The 18,015-nt window shown below is 51.4% G+C and overlaps 9 protein-coding genes across 9 annotated transcripts; 4 read left to right on the forward strand and 5 right to left on the reverse strand.

Moving 5' to 3' along the window:
* Window positions 1–414: 414 nt before the first annotated feature.
* CDV56_100131 (HD domain-containing protein) lies at window positions 415–1,158 on the reverse strand (the record flags this gene model as incomplete). The annotated part of the gene is made up of 2 exons (XM_026753750.1): window positions 415–1,049; window positions 1,113–1,158. 2 exons carry the CDS (start codon window positions 1,156–1,158, stop codon window positions 415–417), a joined length of 681 nt encoding a protein of 226 aa, XP_026614168.1.
* Window positions 1,159–2,119: 961 nt separating this feature from the next.
* Window positions 2,120–3,952, forward strand: CDV56_100505 (uncharacterized protein; the record flags this gene model as incomplete). The annotated part of the gene is made up of 2 exons (XM_026754124.1): window positions 2,120–2,356; window positions 2,417–3,952. 2 exons carry the CDS (start codon window positions 2,120–2,122, stop codon window positions 3,950–3,952), a joined length of 1,773 nt encoding a protein of 590 aa, XP_026614169.1.
* A 254-nt stretch (window positions 3,953–4,206) lies between these two features.
* Window positions 4,207–6,954, reverse strand: CDV56_100842 (Rad4 family protein; the record flags this gene model as incomplete). Its single annotated transcript, XM_026754461.1, has 1 exon — window positions 4,207–6,954. The coding sequence occupies one exon, from the start codon at window positions 6,952–6,954 to the stop codon at window positions 4,207–4,209; it is 2,748 nt and encodes a 915-aa protein (XP_026614170.1).
* A 325-nt stretch (window positions 6,955–7,279) lies between these two features.
* Window positions 7,280–7,833, forward strand: CDV56_101317 (CoA-binding protein; the record flags this gene model as incomplete). Its single annotated transcript, XM_026754936.1, has 2 exons — window positions 7,280–7,364; window positions 7,454–7,833. 2 exons carry the CDS (start codon window positions 7,280–7,282, stop codon window positions 7,831–7,833), a joined length of 465 nt encoding a protein of 154 aa, XP_026614171.1.
* A 354-nt stretch (window positions 7,834–8,187) lies between these two features.
* CDV56_101446 (uncharacterized protein) lies at window positions 8,188–9,381 on the forward strand (the record flags this gene model as incomplete). Its single annotated transcript, XM_026755065.1, has 1 exon — window positions 8,188–9,381. One exon carries the CDS (start codon window positions 8,188–8,190, stop codon window positions 9,379–9,381), a length of 1,194 nt encoding a protein of 397 aa, XP_026614172.1.
* Window positions 9,382–9,723: 342 nt separating this feature from the next.
* CDV56_101669 (putative pheromone P-factor (Map2)) lies at window positions 9,724–10,012 on the reverse strand (the record flags this gene model as incomplete). Its single annotated transcript, XM_026755288.1, has 2 exons — window positions 9,724–9,882; window positions 9,947–10,012. 2 exons carry the CDS (start codon window positions 10,010–10,012, stop codon window positions 9,724–9,726), a joined length of 225 nt encoding a protein of 74 aa, XP_026614173.1.
* Window positions 10,013–11,510: 1,498 nt separating this feature from the next.
* CDV56_101920 (alpha-glucosidase) lies at window positions 11,511–13,608 on the reverse strand (the record flags this gene model as incomplete). The annotated part of the gene is made up of 8 exons (XM_026755539.1): window positions 11,511–11,714; window positions 11,781–11,880; window positions 11,935–12,441; window positions 12,511–12,614; window positions 12,677–12,885; window positions 12,946–13,084; window positions 13,143–13,278; window positions 13,337–13,608. 8 exons carry the CDS (start codon window positions 13,606–13,608, stop codon window positions 11,511–11,513), a joined length of 1,671 nt encoding a protein of 556 aa, XP_026614174.1.
* Window positions 13,609–14,118: 510 nt separating this feature from the next.
* Window positions 14,119–16,371, forward strand: CDV56_102275 (alpha-glucosidase; the record flags this gene model as incomplete). The annotated part of the gene is made up of 9 exons (XM_026755894.1): window positions 14,119–14,508; window positions 14,560–14,689; window positions 14,752–14,790; window positions 14,846–14,961; window positions 15,018–15,121; window positions 15,173–15,444; window positions 15,495–15,723; window positions 15,781–16,057; window positions 16,120–16,371. 9 exons carry the CDS (start codon window positions 14,119–14,121, stop codon window positions 16,369–16,371), a joined length of 1,809 nt encoding a protein of 602 aa, XP_026614175.1.
* A 295-nt stretch (window positions 16,372–16,666) lies between these two features.
* Window positions 16,667–17,657, reverse strand: CDV56_102601 (NAD(P)-dependent oxidoreductase; the record flags this gene model as incomplete). The annotated part of the gene is made up of 2 exons (XM_026756220.1): window positions 16,667–17,551; window positions 17,610–17,657. The coding sequence occupies 2 exons, from the start codon at window positions 17,655–17,657 to the stop codon at window positions 16,667–16,669; spliced, it is 933 nt and encodes a 310-aa protein (XP_026614176.1).
* Between the last annotated feature and the right edge of the window lie 358 nt (window positions 17,658–18,015).

Here is an 18,015-nt window from a genome sequence, read left to right on the forward strand (position 1 = left end):
GGGGGAGGGAGAGCGGAGACCGAGACCGAAGTTTCCTGCGGTTGATAATGAGGGGCGGTCGCCGAGGAGTATGGAGGAGATGGAGGCTGAGGCGGAGATGTTGGCGAGGGAGATGGAGAGGATGGAGAGGGAGGATTCGAAGTGATCATGGTGGGGCTGGTTGCTTATAGCAGGTTCTATAACATACATGAAGAATACATACTAGATGCATTAGGAACCGTGCCTCATTGAATGTCATGATGCCCATATGGCTCATACCTAGACTCATGCTATCACGCACTATCCGATCTAACTCTAGAATGCCAACCCAAACGCCACCACCGGGCTCGGTGGGATGATGAACCAAAAACAAAATGTCAAGAATGAAGCCAAGTACGAATACACTCAACCTTCCAGTCTCTTGCGCTTAGTCGTCTATGCTTTACCATTCGTGTTGCCGGCCATCCTCTTCCAGAAAGCCTCCCGCTCCTTGAGAACAGCGGCCGCCCATTCCTTGACCTCGTCCAGCTGGATACGACCGGCAATGTGACAGAACTCCGAGAGGTCAACCTTGTGGGTGCGCTCGTACTCAAGCATCTGCAGCAAAAGTTCCATCTTATCGACATCGTGCACAAATTGCGCCTCAAGAGTTTCGTTCGCTTCGTATTCGTGGAAGACCTTCAGAATCTCCTGGCCGGTCAACATCCCCCCAGGTACACCGCCAAGCAGGTTCTTCGCAATGTAGTCCATTACTTCGGCCTCGCGACGCGCCTTCTCCGTCTTGTTCACCTTGTCCATGGGGGTTATGTCGCCCACGATGGACTCGGCCATGTCATGGATAAGCGCCATCTTCATGCAGTGGGGCAGGTTGAGGCGGGAGGCAAGAGCAGGAGGAGCAAGCATGGTCATGATTGACATGCGGTACATGTGGTCAGAAATCGATTCACCGGAGTTGATGCCAAAGCGACGCCAGCCTTCGCGCTTGGTGGTCTTTAAACGTTCGAGGAGGTGGAAAAATGGGATTGGAGAGGCGGAGTTTTCCTCGGGAGGGTGAGGCAGTGTGGACAAAACTACCGGCAATCAGAATCATCAAATCAGAGAGATCAGCATTTGAGTATATGGGCAGAGCCTACCTGACTGGGTGGTCCAGAGAGGGTCAGAAGGTGCGTCCGAACCCATGATGCTGTTTGATGAGGGGTACGCTGGTAACGATTTGAGTGGAGAGGTAAAGACAGTTCAGAGACTGGACGATCTAAATTTTGAGAGAGAGACTGTGGAGGTAACGCGCAGCGCAATGGGATATACGACAGTAGATGTAACTGCAGTAATGGGGACTAAAAGTTGGAGTCAATGAGAGAGGGAAGAAGCGAGGGGAAGAAAAGGGAAGATCTCTGCGGGGAGAGAAGGAGAAGTGTTTGTTTCTTATCACCGCCAAGTTAGTAGGAGGGAACAAGCAGGCAGCGCATCAGTCACAGGCAATAATGTTTGACTATGGCACGTACAACCTTGTATTGTTCAAGCTGTCTCATTTGATACTTGCCTGTCAATTTTCTGAATCAAACTTCTTCTTAGTCAATTGTCGTCTGTCGTCTTTGATTGTGATGCTCCTGATTTGGCCTCCAATGCAAACTGTGCAAACTGCTTATCGTGAAGATAAACAAACAACAAGCCAGCCTCATAACTCATAAGAGATGGAGTAACTTCAGGTATTATCAGACTGATTCAATCCATTGAATAGCCATTAGATACAAGATACCTTCAGATCCAGGTTCTGATTTGAATAAGCTAAGAGAAATGATTGCGGATGATAGTGATGGATTCTTCTGCTTCAGGACAGGCTTCACGTGATTACACCAGATCACTGATGCTCCAACATAGCTTGAGGACGGAATGACCAGTATTAGCTCTGGAAAGTAGATACTATGGTGAAGTAGAAAGGAGTATACAGAATAATGTGTCAATAGATGACTTGTGTCCCTCGAGTTCTGAGATGAAGTTGTGATCGTGGAGTTTTCCAGAGTTTGTCCAAGATCATCGGTCCGCCAAAGCTTTGTTGACATTCCATCATATCATCTGCAATGCTCGGCTAAGCAACCATTGCATCGTCCTGTGTTTCGCTGAAAGAGCATGCGCATCCACCATGCAGTCCTCCAAACAACCTCTCCGTCCGAAATCTCTCAATTGGACTCACCAATCGCACACTTGCGTCTTCATTCGCAATTTGAAGCTGCTGCAACTTGACCTTCAACCCGACTGGCCCGACATTACTGTCCGCTCCCTTGCCCCCTCGTCGCAGAACCAGCGCCAGCGTATCAGAGCGGTCGAATGGGCTCTGTATCACTTGGTAGCCCTCTGGGATCCCAAAATCGCCCAGGATGTACGTGATCATCTGCAATCAGTCCACTAAGCGCATGAATCTGACAGCTACCGTCGCTAGAAACTCCGCCCCTTCTACCCTCCGTTGGAGCCTCTACAATCGGTCAATCTTCGTGCCGCCCTATCTCGAGTACTTTCTGATCTAAAGAAGAATGGCGACCTCGGCAGGGAAACAATCTTCCGCAAGTCCATGTTGGACGATTGCAAAGGGGACAAGGTCGATGAGCTCCTGGCCGTCTTCTCCACCGCCGTCTTGCGCAAGGTCCTGATTTCGTCGATGGACGGTCTGCCAAACCCCGCCGTGAGATTGTCCATGGCTAAGGGAATCACCCCTGATGAGTATCAGCTGATGTTGCCGCTGATTCTTGCCCACCGCGCCTCTCTGGCCACAATGGGTGAGCGTCGCTCCCGGATTATGGACGTACATGAGAAGTTCTCTCAGCTGCTGGACAGCAAGAAGAACCAGCTCGACGATCGGTCTAAAGAGGGTCGGCCTGATCTTCCCGAGGATGTCGCCAACCTCGATGCGTTAGCGCGCGAGCTGAAAGAGAATTGGTTGGGTAGCGAGGAGTGGGCTGATACCCTGCTTCATGGCGGTGCTCGCAGTAGCAGTGATGCTTTCTTAGAGCTGCCCTTTGAAACAGCATGGTCCAAGGCAAACGAGACGACTGTAGAGGATCTGACCGTCAGTACGACACCAGATCTGCTGGTTGACTTGGAGTCCCGCATCGCGCGTCAGCGGAATCGTTTGCAGAAATGGCGCGAGGTTGCCAGCTCCATGCGCAAGAAAGACAGTGCTGGGGCCCAGACGTCGGAAAATGTAACAAACAAGGCGCCGTTGGCCTTCAAGGATCACCAGGCTCTCACCGTGGCCAGCATCTCAAAAGCCGTTCGCCAGCCGCTAGCTCGAGCTCCTCCCCGACAAGACGACCAGGCCCTTCTACAGTCGATGGATGAAGCTCTTTCCCGCATCGACGGCAATCCTCGTTCTTCTGGACGAGCCGTTCCTCCACTGCGTGTACCTGCCATGGAACCGACCATGGCAACACCTTTCAACGCTGAGTCAACCAACCCCTCGACCTCACACTACTCCAGACCTTCCTACCATAAAGAATCAAACGAAAACGAGGCTGTCCCTTCACCAGACGACCAATCCACCCGGACAAGCTCGCCCACCGTTCAAATCACCCCCGATCCAGACAACGAGCCCAAACACGACCCCCGCCTCAACACGTTCACGCTCGTCGAACGCACCCGCAAATCCATGTCGCTGCTTCCGCCCCCGAGCAGCCGGCCCCCACAGCAGCCCCGTCGCTCGCGCAAGTCGCGTGTCTCCGTTCCCGTCAACCAGTTCGAAACACCCGAGAAACAGTCGCAGACTCGGGCGTCGACTCCGCGGGACGAGCTGTTCGAGGAGGCGGCGGACTACAATAGCGTGTTCAAGTCACGGCCGCGCGTCGCGCATAGCCCTATTGCCTCGCCGGCGGTGCATGTAACGCCCTTGGGGGAGTTTGATCTGGATGCGGATGGGGAGTCCGTTGGGGACTTTGAGATGGATTTGGGTGCTTCTCCGTCTGCTCGTGGGCGGAGGATATGATACCTCACGTTTATTTGTGATTCTCTACGTCGTGAACGTGTGCATATATGCTTCAATGTATATAACGCCCGAAGTAAGGTCTCCCGCGGACTGCATGCTATTAGCTCATTCGTGTTCATCGTATGATACAGTCATTGTACATAAGGCATCCTGCGTATCCATCCCAGAGTAGTCCCGCCCAGTAGCCGTGTATCCCAAGCAATCCTTACATGCATAAACGCCTGACCGTACCCTCATGAAATTTATTGTAATAATCATTTACCCCTTGTCCTTCGACTCGGATTCCGAGTGCGCCTGCGCGTCGAAGGTGGCTCGTATTCAGAAGCAGACGCCGACGGCTCGTCCTCTTCAGAGCCCGATATCTGCGGTGGAGACGAGAGATCGCCGCCCCCGTCGGAGCTGATGCTGATGGCATCATGACCCGGCACCTCCTCGTCCTCGCCTAGAGCTTCAGTTTGCTGCACGGACGGACGAGCTTGGCGTGGATGATGATCCTCGACAACCAGGTCGCCGTGGTCGCCATCGTCTTCGCCAGGAAGAAGGAAGCCGCCGCCACGGTGGGCAGGTTCCCCGGACGACTCGCGCGAGGCCTCCCGAACAGAAGGTGGACGGGCTTGACTTCGTGCCTGTCGGCTTGCAAAGGGGTTATGAGATTCGCGCTCCGTGTCTCCGTCGTCGGCTCCGTACTCCTCGCGAACGCGTTCCGCGATGCGCAGCCCGAAGAGGAACTTGCGCCATGTCTGTAGAATGCGTTTCTCGGCCTTGAGCTGCTCCTTCTTCCGTTTCTCGGCGTCGTCGGCGCGCCAGGCGTCCTTGACGAGATCCTCGTTCTCGGAGGCTACGACCACGCCCTGGATGACGGGGACGGCCATCTTGGACCCGAACTCAAAGCCGGTTACGGCTTCCGCGAAGTCGATGCCGAGCTTCTTGCAGATGCGTACTGTGCCTGGCCAGGGAATGTGGACGGCACCGCGGGGTACCATGCTGGGCACGAAGCAGTCGATGTTGCCGTATTCGTTTTTGGGGATGATGCCGTCCCGAATTGGTGGTGGTATTATGTATTCGGTCTGGTATTTGGCATATAAGCCTTGTTTGGGCTTCTCGCCTGTCTCGCGTTCCATCTCGTCGACTTCACGCTTCCGAAGAAGGGTGACGGCGCGGATCGGCACCCGTTTCAGCGGGGCTTCCCCCATCTTGATCTGGCGTCCTTCCTTGTGCCAGCTCTCAGCGGACAGGCATTTGAGGACATCTGCTCGCCGGTAGACCTTCTCCTCTTTGGCCTTGTCGCCCTTGCCGCTCACGAACGTGCGCACATGCTGGGCTCCGGGTCGGAGGGCTTCTTCGCGGCGCAGAAATCGCTCCAGGACAAACTCAGTCGACGAACGAAGGCTCTGCAGCGTGTCTCCTTCCTTGACCTGTTTCTTCTCGGGTTGGTTAGGGCGTAGGTCTTTGGCGTCTTCGACCTCATCGACTTTTGTGCGATTTTTCTCAGAGCGCTCATACACGCGCAAAATGGTCCGAAACCAGTCATACTCGAAAAACTTTCTCTTCCGGCCGGGAACAGGAATTTTCTCTACTGGCATGCGATAGCCCTTGGTCTTGCCTGGCCAGGTTCGGCGACGGAGGTAGCGTGTCGTAACATCCTTAGCGGTCTTGTCGGAAGAGTACGCAACAACGTAGCATATAACCTGCTTGGCCTTCTCAGCTTTGGCTCCACGAGGCTCAAACGCAGCCTGCAGCTCTGGAGTTGTTGCCACAGGGTTTGACAGTATCAGGGGATGAACAGGAATTATCTCGTGCGTGATAGGTGAGGCTACCTCAGTCCAATAGATGGGAAAGGGAAGGTCCTTATCGTAACCTTTTAAATTGTTTCGACGGGTGGGACCGGTCTCTAAGTCACTGCTGTCGGACTCCAGACCAACTATAGCCTCTGACTCCCCATTTTCCGCAATGGTCCCTTCCTCCACTTTGGCTCTCGGCGTGTAGGCCTCCGCTTTGGTCCAGCCAAATCCAAGGGGCTGTAGATTGGCGACCAGACGGGCTTCTATAGCTAGAGCGCGGACGAGCGCGGTGAACAGCTGAGCCCCAAGATCTCGAGAACCCTCCATTCGCTCTGCCGCAGACCGAAACTCTTCCACATTGCGTATTCGCTCCCCATGCCTCTCAGGATCGTGTTCGTCTTTCTGGAAAGAAGATATTTCGGCTTCCAGATGAGCCATCGGCCGATAACCACCCTTTCGTAGTCCGGGCGCGGTGATCTTGAATTGCTTTCTCCAGTAAGCGGCCAGGATTTTGAGCAATGGGATGATGGGATCCCCGCGACTCATATCTGGCTGCCCAGGCTCTACGCGCGACGAGCCTTCACTCCAATCCCGGTCTGATTTCCGAGTTTTGCCTTTCTTTTTCTTGGACTTTTCCTCTGGCTTCTTCTCGGGAAGCTCGAGACCGGAGGCGATGCGCCATCTTTTGACTTCCTTATGAATTCCAGCAGGGAGCTTTCCACGTAGGATCTCGTGGACTTTGGTATCATTTGCCCAGGCGTTGCGCACCGCGTTGTGGTAGAGTAGGAATTGGACATGTAGACAATGGGTGGAGATGCGGATTTGGCGCTCGATCTTGGATGGACCCTTCTTCCCATCTGAGATATCAGTCAGATGTATCTCATTCTTGTCTAATGTCAATTCGAGATCTTGCACAGCGGCAGCGGGCGTCACCGAGATCGACGCAGAGGTGAGTTTGGAGTCCATCGCGTCCTCCCAATCCACCTCGTCGTCATCTTCGTCTTCGTCGGACTCGGAGCCATCGGAGGCTTGTTTCTTCGGTTCCTGAAGATCCAGTTTCGCATGGGGTTTGTCGTCCAAGCTAGGAGCATCGCTTAAGGAGGAATCGGAGTCGGAGTCTTCATCAAAGTCTGCGATCTCGACGATGGGGGTGACATTCTGACGCTTGGCAGTGGGCGGATCCTCGGAAGAGACACGCTTACGGGGAACGAAGGGTGGCATGCGAGGGAGCCGTGGAGATGGAGATTAAGATTAGAAAATGGTGAAATATGGAGAAGAGATGATGAGATTGGCTCGGAAATGTCGTAGAAAGATAAAAGAACGGAGAGGCGACGAGTGGAACAACCGAGGATGAATGACGGAAGGAATCCCATAAATATCTCCACAATTCTCCAAGTGGATCCATATTCTCCATTTCGATAGATGATAACTGATATAGCTTCGATCTCTTGGATTCCAGATCATCGCTCAGATATAGTCTGAAATTTGAATCCTCAGTCACTACTACTACATCAGTGCCTATTTTCGTCGCCAACGCGCAATCTTCATGGACGCCGTCAAACGATTCTTCTCCTCCCCGCGCTTTGCGGTTGCTGGAGCCAGCAACGATGCGAACAAGTTCGGCTACAAGAGTGAGTTATTACTGAAAGACAGAATGGCATACGGATCTTCAATCCATCAAGGTCCGATCATTACATCGCTGACATCATGATACTGATAGTCCTTGCTTGGTATCATCAACACTCTCTGCCTGTCACTCCCTTGAACCCTCGAGCACCACAGATCGATCTCCCCTCCAAGTCTTACCAGACGGTGGCATCGCCCAGCGCTCTGCCTTCTCCCTCTCAGACCTCATTGTCGGTTGTCACTCCTCCTGCAGTAACACTGCCTCTGCTTCAAGAGGCTCATTCGGTCGGGATCCCCGCGGTCTGGTTGCAGCCTGGAACATTTGACGATGCAGTGCTGGAATACGCCCGAGAACACTTCGAAGCAGCGATTGCGGGAGATGGAGGACGAGGCTACGAAGGCTGGTGTGTGTTGGTGGATGGAGAAGAAGGATTGGAGGCTGCTGGTGTGCAGTGGACTAGTCAAAAGCTATGAACATTGCCAAGCTGATAGATATACACTATGAATGATGAGATGTTAATTGATCCATAGCAAGTGTTGGTTGTTGTAGAAACGAAGAAAAAGGAAGAATGGATCCATCACATTAACATCATCGCTACTTCTTCTTAACTATCATGGGATGAAGAAAATAGAGGGAAGAGAAAGAAGTGTGGTCTATGCGTCTCTCCCAGCCATCTTCATACTTTTTCTTTCTTCTCTTTCTCACCCCCATCAGATTTATCTCTCCCAACACACCAAGTGATCGTCACCATCATCATCATCATCATCATCATCGCCAATATCGTTCGTTCTTCTAGAATTTAATTAGTCTACTCTCTCATCCAGTAGATGGAGGTATTTAGAGAAATGCCAGACTTCTTTCTCGACGTTCCTGTCCCTCCCAAACTCGATCTGGCCGCCGCTCCTTCTCAGCTGTTTCAAGTCCCTCAGACTCCGTCAGCCTCGTCCTCGCTCTATCGCTCTATCTCCCTCCCCAGCCGCAAGCGATCTCGTTTTGAATCGGGAGAGAGGCGTCCTTTCTATGACTCTCCCGTCGATCTCCCCAGCCCCGCTCCTTTGGTCAACACCGACTATCATCTCGCCGACGGGGGAGAGTACAATCATCAGCAACAACCGTACTACCATCAACAGTTTTCCCGCGGACCTTGGCTTGTACGCCGCGAGAATCCCGCGGAGGTCGACTACCGTCCCAGTCGCTATCGAGATCATCCTCTTCCGGCTCCTCTCGATGTCAGTATCGAGTCCTTGACCCCCAGTGAGGTCAGTGGACCCAGTCGCAAACGCAATCGTCGGGATTCGAATTTGCCGTCCAGCCCCAAGCGTACCATCCATGATGAAAAGAACAGCAATCCCTCGCAATCCGAGCCCGTCAGCTGGAGCCGGGCGGTTTTCAATGTCGTTGGTAAAGTGTGGGATTTTTGCTGGTCGGGTGCTTTCCGAGGCTTCTACGCCGGAGGTGGCCGTGGATACAGCATGGGAGTTGATTCTGGTTCGAGAACCCAGCCTGGTGAAAGCTGGCAGCCACCAGTGTCCACTGAAAAGGAGAATTACATGACGTCAAACGATGCCACCCATCAGCGAGACGGATCGCTCCCTGTCCCTGGCCGGTTTCCGAAGGATGAAATTCAACAGAACTGGGTCATGGTTCAAGAAGATACTCAGGATGGTTTCTTGCAGGTGGTTAGTCCATCACCTGTAATTGCTCGACGCGTGACTCGCCGCCACGGAGTCGTCCCGTCCCATACTCGTCGCAGGTCAGGCGTGACGATGCCTCGGTCTGGGAAAAAGATCATGCCGTCAACACCCACCAGATCGCAATTTTCGTCCCCAGCAAAGCCGCGCGAGAGTCCTGTTTCAGTTGAAACGCAGCGGTACGTGGCTCGGATGCGCCGCATGGAGCGCGAAGAAGACGCTAGTTTGCAACGGCTCAACGAGCAGCTTCAAGCGATGATCAAGGAAGGGAAACAAGCCTTGGGAACTCGGGTGGAGGTGGACGATCTAGATCTGGACGACGACTATTGATCTTCTTTGGAATGAGTTCACGACTCAAGAGCTCTTTCATATTGATACCCCTGAGCATTCGTTTACATTTCGGATCTTGGACCCTTACTTTCAGGTGACCACTGTTCTGCTGCGGTATCTCGTGCTCTCTTTTTTGCGGTTGAGAAGCCGGTCCAACTCGGACTTACAGCCGAGAGAACTGCTGAGTCCCTCGCTTCTGCTGTTCAGTTGTACTTTTGAAGCATTTTTACGAGTGTATGAACGTTAACGAAAACAATGACATGATATGATCTGACCCTTGACTTTTTCTAAATTCACATCTTTCCTGCAACCTCAATTGCGGTAGTGAAGATTCTTCTGCCATCATCGACGGCTACCAAGTGCTTCTCCAACAGGCTTCGCCAGACCAGAGAAATTGAAAGTCTTGAAAAGATCCGGATTCAGGAGGAGATTGCCGAGCGTGGGGGCCTCTAGCCGGGGCTTGTTATCGTTCAAGTGGGAGGGAGTGTTTTTTGGGGCGGTCTGTCAATTTGGGGCTGTCAGTGAGGACCGATCTGCTGCTTCTGATATAACGGGATAGACTCACGGGAATAGGTGCCGCCGTCGCCACGGCCATGAGCAGGGCAATGACTACGGTGGATGACTTGACCATCTTGCTTGGCTTTCCTCTGTTAGCCAGGATTGGGTCAATTGAGACACAGGTGTGAGGTTGCAGTTTGACTTACTCTGTTCGATATTGCAGTACTGTCGAAGACTGAATGGAGTTGCGCAACGAGTCGGTGATATGTTTATGGTCTGCAGTCGATTTATGGCATGTATGAGTTACCAATACTCGACGCGACGAGTGATCGTGTTTGCTTACCCCTAGATTGCGGCTACATTCCGGGGGCTGAGAGACTCGTGAAACAGCCATTAGAAGATGAGAAAACCTGCCCTGCGTTTGCAACTCACAATCTGTGACGATTGCACAGGACCCTGGAGTCCCTTGATCAGCAGGGAATTCATCACAGGGGGCAACGTCAGATAAGACAATTGAAACACGATCCAAACTTCGACTGTGTGTCTGTTCGACAGCTTCTGTCTCATGCACACTACACGAAGCTCACAAGTGTGGAAATCAATTGTCTCGCCTCCGCTTGGTGCCTTCCATTCTCAATGTAAGGGATGGAATGTATCGCTCCTAGGCAAGGGCTGAAACAGAAACCATTCGAGGAGCTGCGGGAAGACTACGTACCTATAGAGCAGTGACTTGGAGTAAAACACATAAAGGTGGGCTTAAGGCTTACAAGGCAGCTCGGCAGATAATTTAACAATAGATTGGAGTGATGCTCCATGATCGCAGCCCTTGCTCGTCTGACAGTTGTTCTTCCACTATTCTCTTCGCATCATTTGAAATTTTTACTGAGCCACCTCGTTCATAGCTACAGATCCGCAGGATCACACCTAACGATGGCCGAGCTTGGCCTATCCTGACCGTTCATACCCAGCGACTTACTTCTTAACAAACAACAGAAATCAAAAAAGCCAGAGGTGAAATGGGGCGACCAAAAGGAACAATATTGCAGCAGGGAAAATTGACAAAAAATTTGACCTACGCAGGATTCGAACCTGCAATCTCTTGATCCGTAGTCAAGCGCCTTACCATTGGGCCAGCAGGCCATTCCATGTGGGACAAGAACTTTTCTATATACATGAGCCTAAAGATAACGAGCAATAAAGCAGCTAGTATTGCCCTAAAGTGCATCTACATATGTGAACACATTGACCAGAGGGTAATGATCCAGGGATGAAGGTTAGCAGACCAAGTCTTTTTCCGTTGCTCGATAAGCATGCTAGACCCAGGGCACGCCTAATTGAAGCATACTTCGAATCCATATGGCTACAATTGGTATAGACGTCCTTCGAACGGTCTCAGAAAGATGAGGTCCGGAGTAGAGCTTGCTTCGCACGTCATGTGGTTCGATATGAGTAGCCTGGATGTTGTCAAGTCCACGCCGTGATTCACATAGTTCCACGAGGAGGCGCAGCCGGAGAAGTTGAGCACGACAAGATAGCATTTGTGTTTGGATTTTCGCTTGTAGGCCCAGATTATGGGGTTTTCCACGTCCAAGCATTCGTAGGACCCGTAGTACTGGAACCATGTCAGTATTTCAGAGGATGTGGTCAGCTTTGAAAGGTGTGCTTGCCAGAGTCGGGTTGGCCTTGCGCATGGTGATCAGAGAGCGATAGAATGACCAGACTGAGTCAGGACTGTGTCTCTGGCTGGCGTGGGACCATTCTGCGCCGTGATCAAAGGCAGGAAGCCACGGTTTGGCTGTCGGTGCTGTGAATCCCCCATGGGCATCCTCAGTCCACTGATAGGAATAGGAATGTCAGTAAGCTAATATGGTGATCAAAGTGATGTGCATGTGGTGTCTCACTGGGATGGGTATCCGAGTGTTATCGCGACCTTTCTGTATGATGGCCTTTTTGGCCAACTCGAGCTTGTGTGGTGCTTCAGTTCCTGCCTCTTCACAAGCCCTTCGTTATGTGAGTAATTGGACAATGTGCCTGGTCAAAGTAAGTGACACGTACGCTTTCCAATATTGGACCGTCTCGATGTCTTGATTCATTTCTTCTGAAAAGAGTCCCGGGTTGATCATCCCTAGTTCCTGCCCCTGGAAAATGAGATTGGTGCCCTGGAGCGTGAACTGCCACAGAGCCAGCAATTTGGCACAGAGAGCCCGAAATCGCGGACTGTTGGTAGTGAACCTGGAGACGCCTCTTGGCTGATCGTGATTCTCCATCCAGACTGTATTCCATCCACCGTTATCGATCAACGTTTCCTGCCACTCGTTGATGATTCGTTTCAATTCGGGGAGTTCCCATTCCCGCAGCATCCACTTGTCGCCATCGTGACAGTCGAGCTCCACATGCTGGAATTGAATGACCAGGTCCAGTTCAGGACGAGGATTGAATCGTGACGTATATCGAACAGCTTCAGGAGGAGAGACGCCGCAGGACATCTCTGCCAGGGTCATGCAGTCATAATGGGAGAACACTTCCTGGTGCATTTCCTGCAAGTACTCATGAATATGAGGACTATGGAAGTATGTCAGTCTTGCAGCCCCGACAGGACTTAATCGAACTTGTGATGGGAGTAAATCATACCCGTTTGCAAACAAGTAATTTGCGGGCTGCCATATTGAACCTTCCTTCGAGATCGGAGCATCTGGGAAGGATGATGTCTTGGACACTAAGTTCATCGTGTCGAGCTTCGCCAGTGTGACGAGTGGTCAGTCATGAGGGCTGCAGCAAGGCAAACACAATTGCTCACCCGGAATCCATCCACTCCTTTGTCTAACCAGAACCTCAACACACTGTACAGTTCTTTTCGCACTTCCTCGCAATCCCAATTTAGGTCGGGTTGATTCTTGCCAAATATGTGTAGGTCTTGCTCTCCAGTCAGCCCCATATATTCAGACAAAAGAATGAGGAAGTACGCACAGAACTCGCCTGCCACCTCGTCGTACTCCCAAGTCGAACCTGCCCCAGACAGAGTGAGCTTCAAATCCGAGGAATGAGCATGAAAGCTCCGGGCCATACCGGTAAAAGTACTCTCCCAGTTATTTGGAGGTATACGGTTGCCAAACTCATCGAGCTTCCCTTCGCTCCAAAAATACCAGTCTCGCTTACCTAGGCTGGGATCTTTTCGAGCTCTTCGGGAGGTTTGGAACCATTCGTGCTTGGAGAAAATGCTAGTCAGTGAGCCATTATTATCCTGTCATCCATCGTGGACTCACCTCAGTTGCAGTGTGATTGAGAGCGATGTCCAGGATCAACCTGAGTCCTCTTCGATGTGTTTCCTGTATCAGAAGCTCCATGTCCTGCATGGTTCCAAAGATTGGATTAACCTTTCGATAATCACTAATGTCATACCTGCAATCTTCTCGTTAGTCTCACGATACAACTCTTCATGTCCAGCTCGTCCTCATACCCCATGTCCCGCATTGGCGATTCATAAATAGGCGAAACCCAGACAACATCAATACCGAGCGCGACGAAATAGTCGAGGCGTTCAACTACTCCGCGAATGTCCCCTTTGCCATCGCCATCGGTGTCTTGAAAGCTCTGAATCAACACCTGATAAATGGTTGCTTTCTGCCACCAACGCAGCTTGTCGAGACTGTCTGACTCTTCACATTCGTTTGGTGCATCAGGGCTCTGCGCCCTGTCAGTGTTGATCGGATGAAAATCTGAGCTAGACATAGAGAAGTCTTCTCTCGCGCTTGCGCTTCCATGCTACAAGACGGAGCGACAAAACCTCACAAAAATTCAAAATTATTGCATATCTGGTGAGACGTGGTAACGTGGTATCTGGTCCGCGGCTTGTTTTTCCAGTCAATCTCTAACGATCTCGTTGAGGTCATAGGATGGTCATTTCGTCCGACGGATATCTATTCCATGGGATGTCCTTCCCACGCTTCGACAATATATCATCAATGATGATGGCACCAAATCTTTGATCATAGCAAATGGATTATCTTGGGAGGCAAAAAATCGCCCCGGCTGTATAAATGACTACTTATTCTTCCATGTCAATGATCCCTGCCAAGGATGTTTCAACTGAGACGATTTCTTCTTCAAAGAACCTTTCGCTGTGGGTTGCGAAGCTTGCATGCTCCCACATTTGCCAGACCATCTAAGTTAGACTTTCGATACTGCCAGCCTCCAATAAGTTCGCTTATCAGAGACAAACCTTTTTCGTCAACCGCAAAGATGCCAAGTCAACAGAGTCATAACAAGTCCGTGACGGCGTCCAGCACGTACAAGCCGCATATTCTCGATATGGATCGAGAATGGTGGCGAGAGATCATCATCTATGAGATCTACGTGCAGTCGTTCCAGGATAGCAACAATGATGGCATTGGTGATCTTCGCGGCATCATCAAGCGGCTCGACTATCTGAAAGACCTGGGGGCGGATATGCTGTGGTTGACGCCCATCTATGAATCACCTCTTGAAGATCAAGGCTACGATATTGCAAATTACAAGGCTATCAATCCCATGTATGGAACCATGAAAGACTGGGAAGACCTTGCTGCAGAAATTCATAAGAGAGGAATGAAGATAATGATGGACATGGTGTTCAACCACACCAGCTCTCAGGTGAGCAAAGCTAATGCCGAAACATCATTTCTTCTGCTAATGGTTGGCCAGCATGCATGGTTCTTGGAGTCGAAGAAAAGCCGAGACAACCCGAAGAGAGACTGGTACTTCTGGCGAAGGGGAAAGACAGGCAAAAACGGAGAGCGCTTACCTCCTAACAATTGGGAAAGTCTGTTTGGAGGTCAGCAAATCACTCGATTCAGCCAGCCAAGCAATGTACTATCATACTAATGCATCATCTAGGTCCGGCATGGAAGTATGATGAGCATACGGACGAATGGTGTAAGTCTTCCAGATATAGGCTTTACTCCAATGGTAGAAGGCTCACCAATAACAGACATGCATCTGTTCTCTCCATCTCAGCCAGACCTGAACTGGGACAACCCTGAGGTGCGGAATGCAATCTTCGACGTGATTGACTTCTGGGGAAGTAAAGGAACGGACGGCTTCCGGGTAAGTCAGCCATGACCCCAAACAGAGACGCTTCTGACGAGACCTGTTTGTCCTAGTTTGATGTTATCAACCTTGTCTCCAAGACACCCGGTCTTCCAGATGCACCCATCACGAACCCTGATAAGCACGAGCAACCTGCCGTGCCATTATTCACGAATGGGTAAGCCTCCCAGGGAAGTAACTCGAAGCATGGAGCTCTGACAAGATATAGTCCCAATATCCACATATACATGCATGAGATGAATCGCAAGGTTCTGAGCAAATACACCAATTGTACAGTTGGTGAGATGCCCTGTGGTGTGGACGAATATGAGTCCAGTCAGTATGTGGCCAAGGAGCGTCAGGAGCTCTCCATGGTTTTCCAGTTTCACCATATGGATCTGGATGGTGAAAATGGAGACAAATGGAAGCCTCGCAAGTGGGAGCTGTGGGAATTCGAGAAGGTGTTCAGGATTTGGCAGCAGCATATGCTGGGCAACAACGGTAGGTGACCGCTCAATTCGTCCTTGGGAAGCAAGAACTGAGAGACCCAGGTTGGAATTCTCTGTATCTTGAGAATCATGACCAAGCCCGGTGTGTGTCACGATTTGGCAACACTGATCCGCGGTACAGAGCCGTCTCAGCGAAGATGTTAGCCACAATTCAGCTTTCTCTGAGAGGAACCCCTTTCCTCTACCAGGGCCAGGAATTGGGTACCCCCCATCCGCAGAACTGGAAGATTGAAGATTATAACGATGTTGAGACTCATTCATACTACCAGGCGTAGGCGATCCCGAGCCAGTCTCCCCTTGATTTATCATTTGCTGACTCATTTCACAGTCAGTATAAAGCTCGCAAGGAAAAAGATCCCTCAAAGGAGCCTGACATGTCCGACGTGATGCACGTCATTCGCCTCAAAGGACGGGACAATGCGCGTACCCCTATTATGTGGGATAATTCGCCCAATGCAGGCTTCACCTCACCAAATGCCAAACCATGGCTCCGAATGAACGATGAATATGCCGATATCAACGTCCAGGCTCAGGAGCGTGATCCCGACTCGGTCCTGAGCTACTACAAGAAGCTGTTGCATATTCGCAAACAACATCCGCTGATGGTATGATTAATCATGATGATCAAATGATGAGGTAGTCAAGCATACTGACCGGAGGTTCCCAGTGGTACGGAGTCTATCTCCCCATCAATGCGACTGATCCCAAGGTGTTCTCTTTCCTGCGGACGCAAGGGCCGTGGCGCACCTTGATCTTCTGCAACTGGTCGGCGGAACCTTCTAATTATGAGATTCCCGAAGAGATTGACGTTGACCTGGCTATCTTGCTCATCTCCAACTACGAAGTGAAGGAATACGTGCTGCCGCAAAAGCTTCAACTACGACCATATGAGGCTCGCATCTACTCGCTTCGTAACTAAACAGGTAAGGCATTTCAGAGACAGGATAAATCTGAGTTCATTATGCATTGCCGAGAATACCTGTCATGCAAAGAAAGAGCATACAGTTGAGAGATTGCAACAGACTTATCACTGCTAGAAAGACTTCTCTCCTTTCAGGCGCCTTGCAGGTATCTATAAAATTGAGTGTCGTATTCATTGATATAATCTAAACAGAGCGACGACTTTCATCATTCAACACAATTCGTTGACTCATTAAAATTCAAGTATATATCTGCGTCCCGATCACGTAGCCCCGTAGTTTAAACCTCAGGGCTCACTGCTCATTCTCAAAGGGCAACCCCGACTCCTTCCGAATAGCCCCATAGACAGCCGCGATATCCCCCTTCTCCCCCTTCTCCGCCTTGAGCTGCTGCAGATACCCATCCGTGACCTCAACACTACGCAGCCGCATACCAGCCGCATCAGCCAAGCTGGCCGCATGCCGCAGATCCTTCCGTGCCAAGTCCACCGCGAAAAGCGGCTCCTCACGCTTGTAGTAGTCGCCCGTGTACATGCGGTCTGCGTACTTAGCGAACATGCCCCCAACAAGCGCATGCATCCACTGCTGGTAGACATCGGCCCCGAGACCGGACTTCTCTGCCACCACGAGTCCCTCGGCGATCGACTCGACCATGTTGAGGATGAATGTGTTTCCGAGGACCTTGAGGGTGCTGGCGCGGCCGACCTCGTGGCCGCTCATGTCGATTGTGGCGCGGGCGGTGACGCCCTCGAGGAACGGCTTGATCCGGTTGATGGCGTCTGCATCGCCGGCGGGTACGACGACCAGCTGGCCTGCGTCTGCGAAAGCTGGCGCGCCGAAGACGGGGCAGGCGATGAAGAAGGCGCCGCGGTCGGTTAGGGCGGCGTGAATCCGGCGGGAGGTGTCGGGGTGGACGGTTGAGCAGTCGACGACGATCTTGGAGGTGAGGTTGATGGAGGAGTCGGAGAGGATGGTGTTGATGATCTGGTCGAGGGCGTGATCGTCACCGACGCAGATGAAGATGATGGAGGCGTCCTTGACGGCTTCGGGGATGGTGGTAGCGACGGTGGCTTTGTTGGGGCCTAGGGATTCGGCGAATGCGGAAGCTTTAGCGACGGTGCGGTTGTAGAGAGTCAGAGAGGACTGAGGGCCTTTGTGAGCGATGTTCTTGCTCATTCCCTGGGGCTTTGCGTTAGCTTGTCTGTGACGTATTTGTTTATCGGGCGTGAAGCTATACCCGTCCAATGTTTCCTAGGCCAATCCAGGCCACACGTTCACCCGACATCTTCACAGGTAGATCAGGAGTATATGATAAATAGAACAGGACTGAAACGGAAAGAAACTGTTCGAAAAACAGCGATTAGAGATGCCTTCTTTTATTGTATGAAAACGACTGCGGGCCGAAAGCGGACGATGCGGGGAGAAACACAGTGCGGTTCAACTTTTAGCCGGGCGGAAGATGAGGTCTTTCATTCACACTCTACAGCTCAGTCTTTGGTCTGAGGGTAAACAGAGGGGAGAATCGATCCATTTAACTACCTGCGAAGCTAAAACACTTTATTTTTTTTTTGTTTTTGGCTTTTCTCTGTGAACACAAAACACAATCCTCCTCTGATTTCTCCCTAATCAACCTTCCGTACTGC

Source organism: Aspergillus thermomutatus (assembly GCF_002237265.1).
Source record: "Aspergillus thermomutatus strain HMR AF 39 chromosome Unknown NODE_102, whole genome shotgun sequence".
Taxonomy (NCBI): Eukaryota; Fungi; Ascomycota; class Eurotiomycetes; order Eurotiales; family Aspergillaceae; genus Aspergillus; species Aspergillus thermomutatus.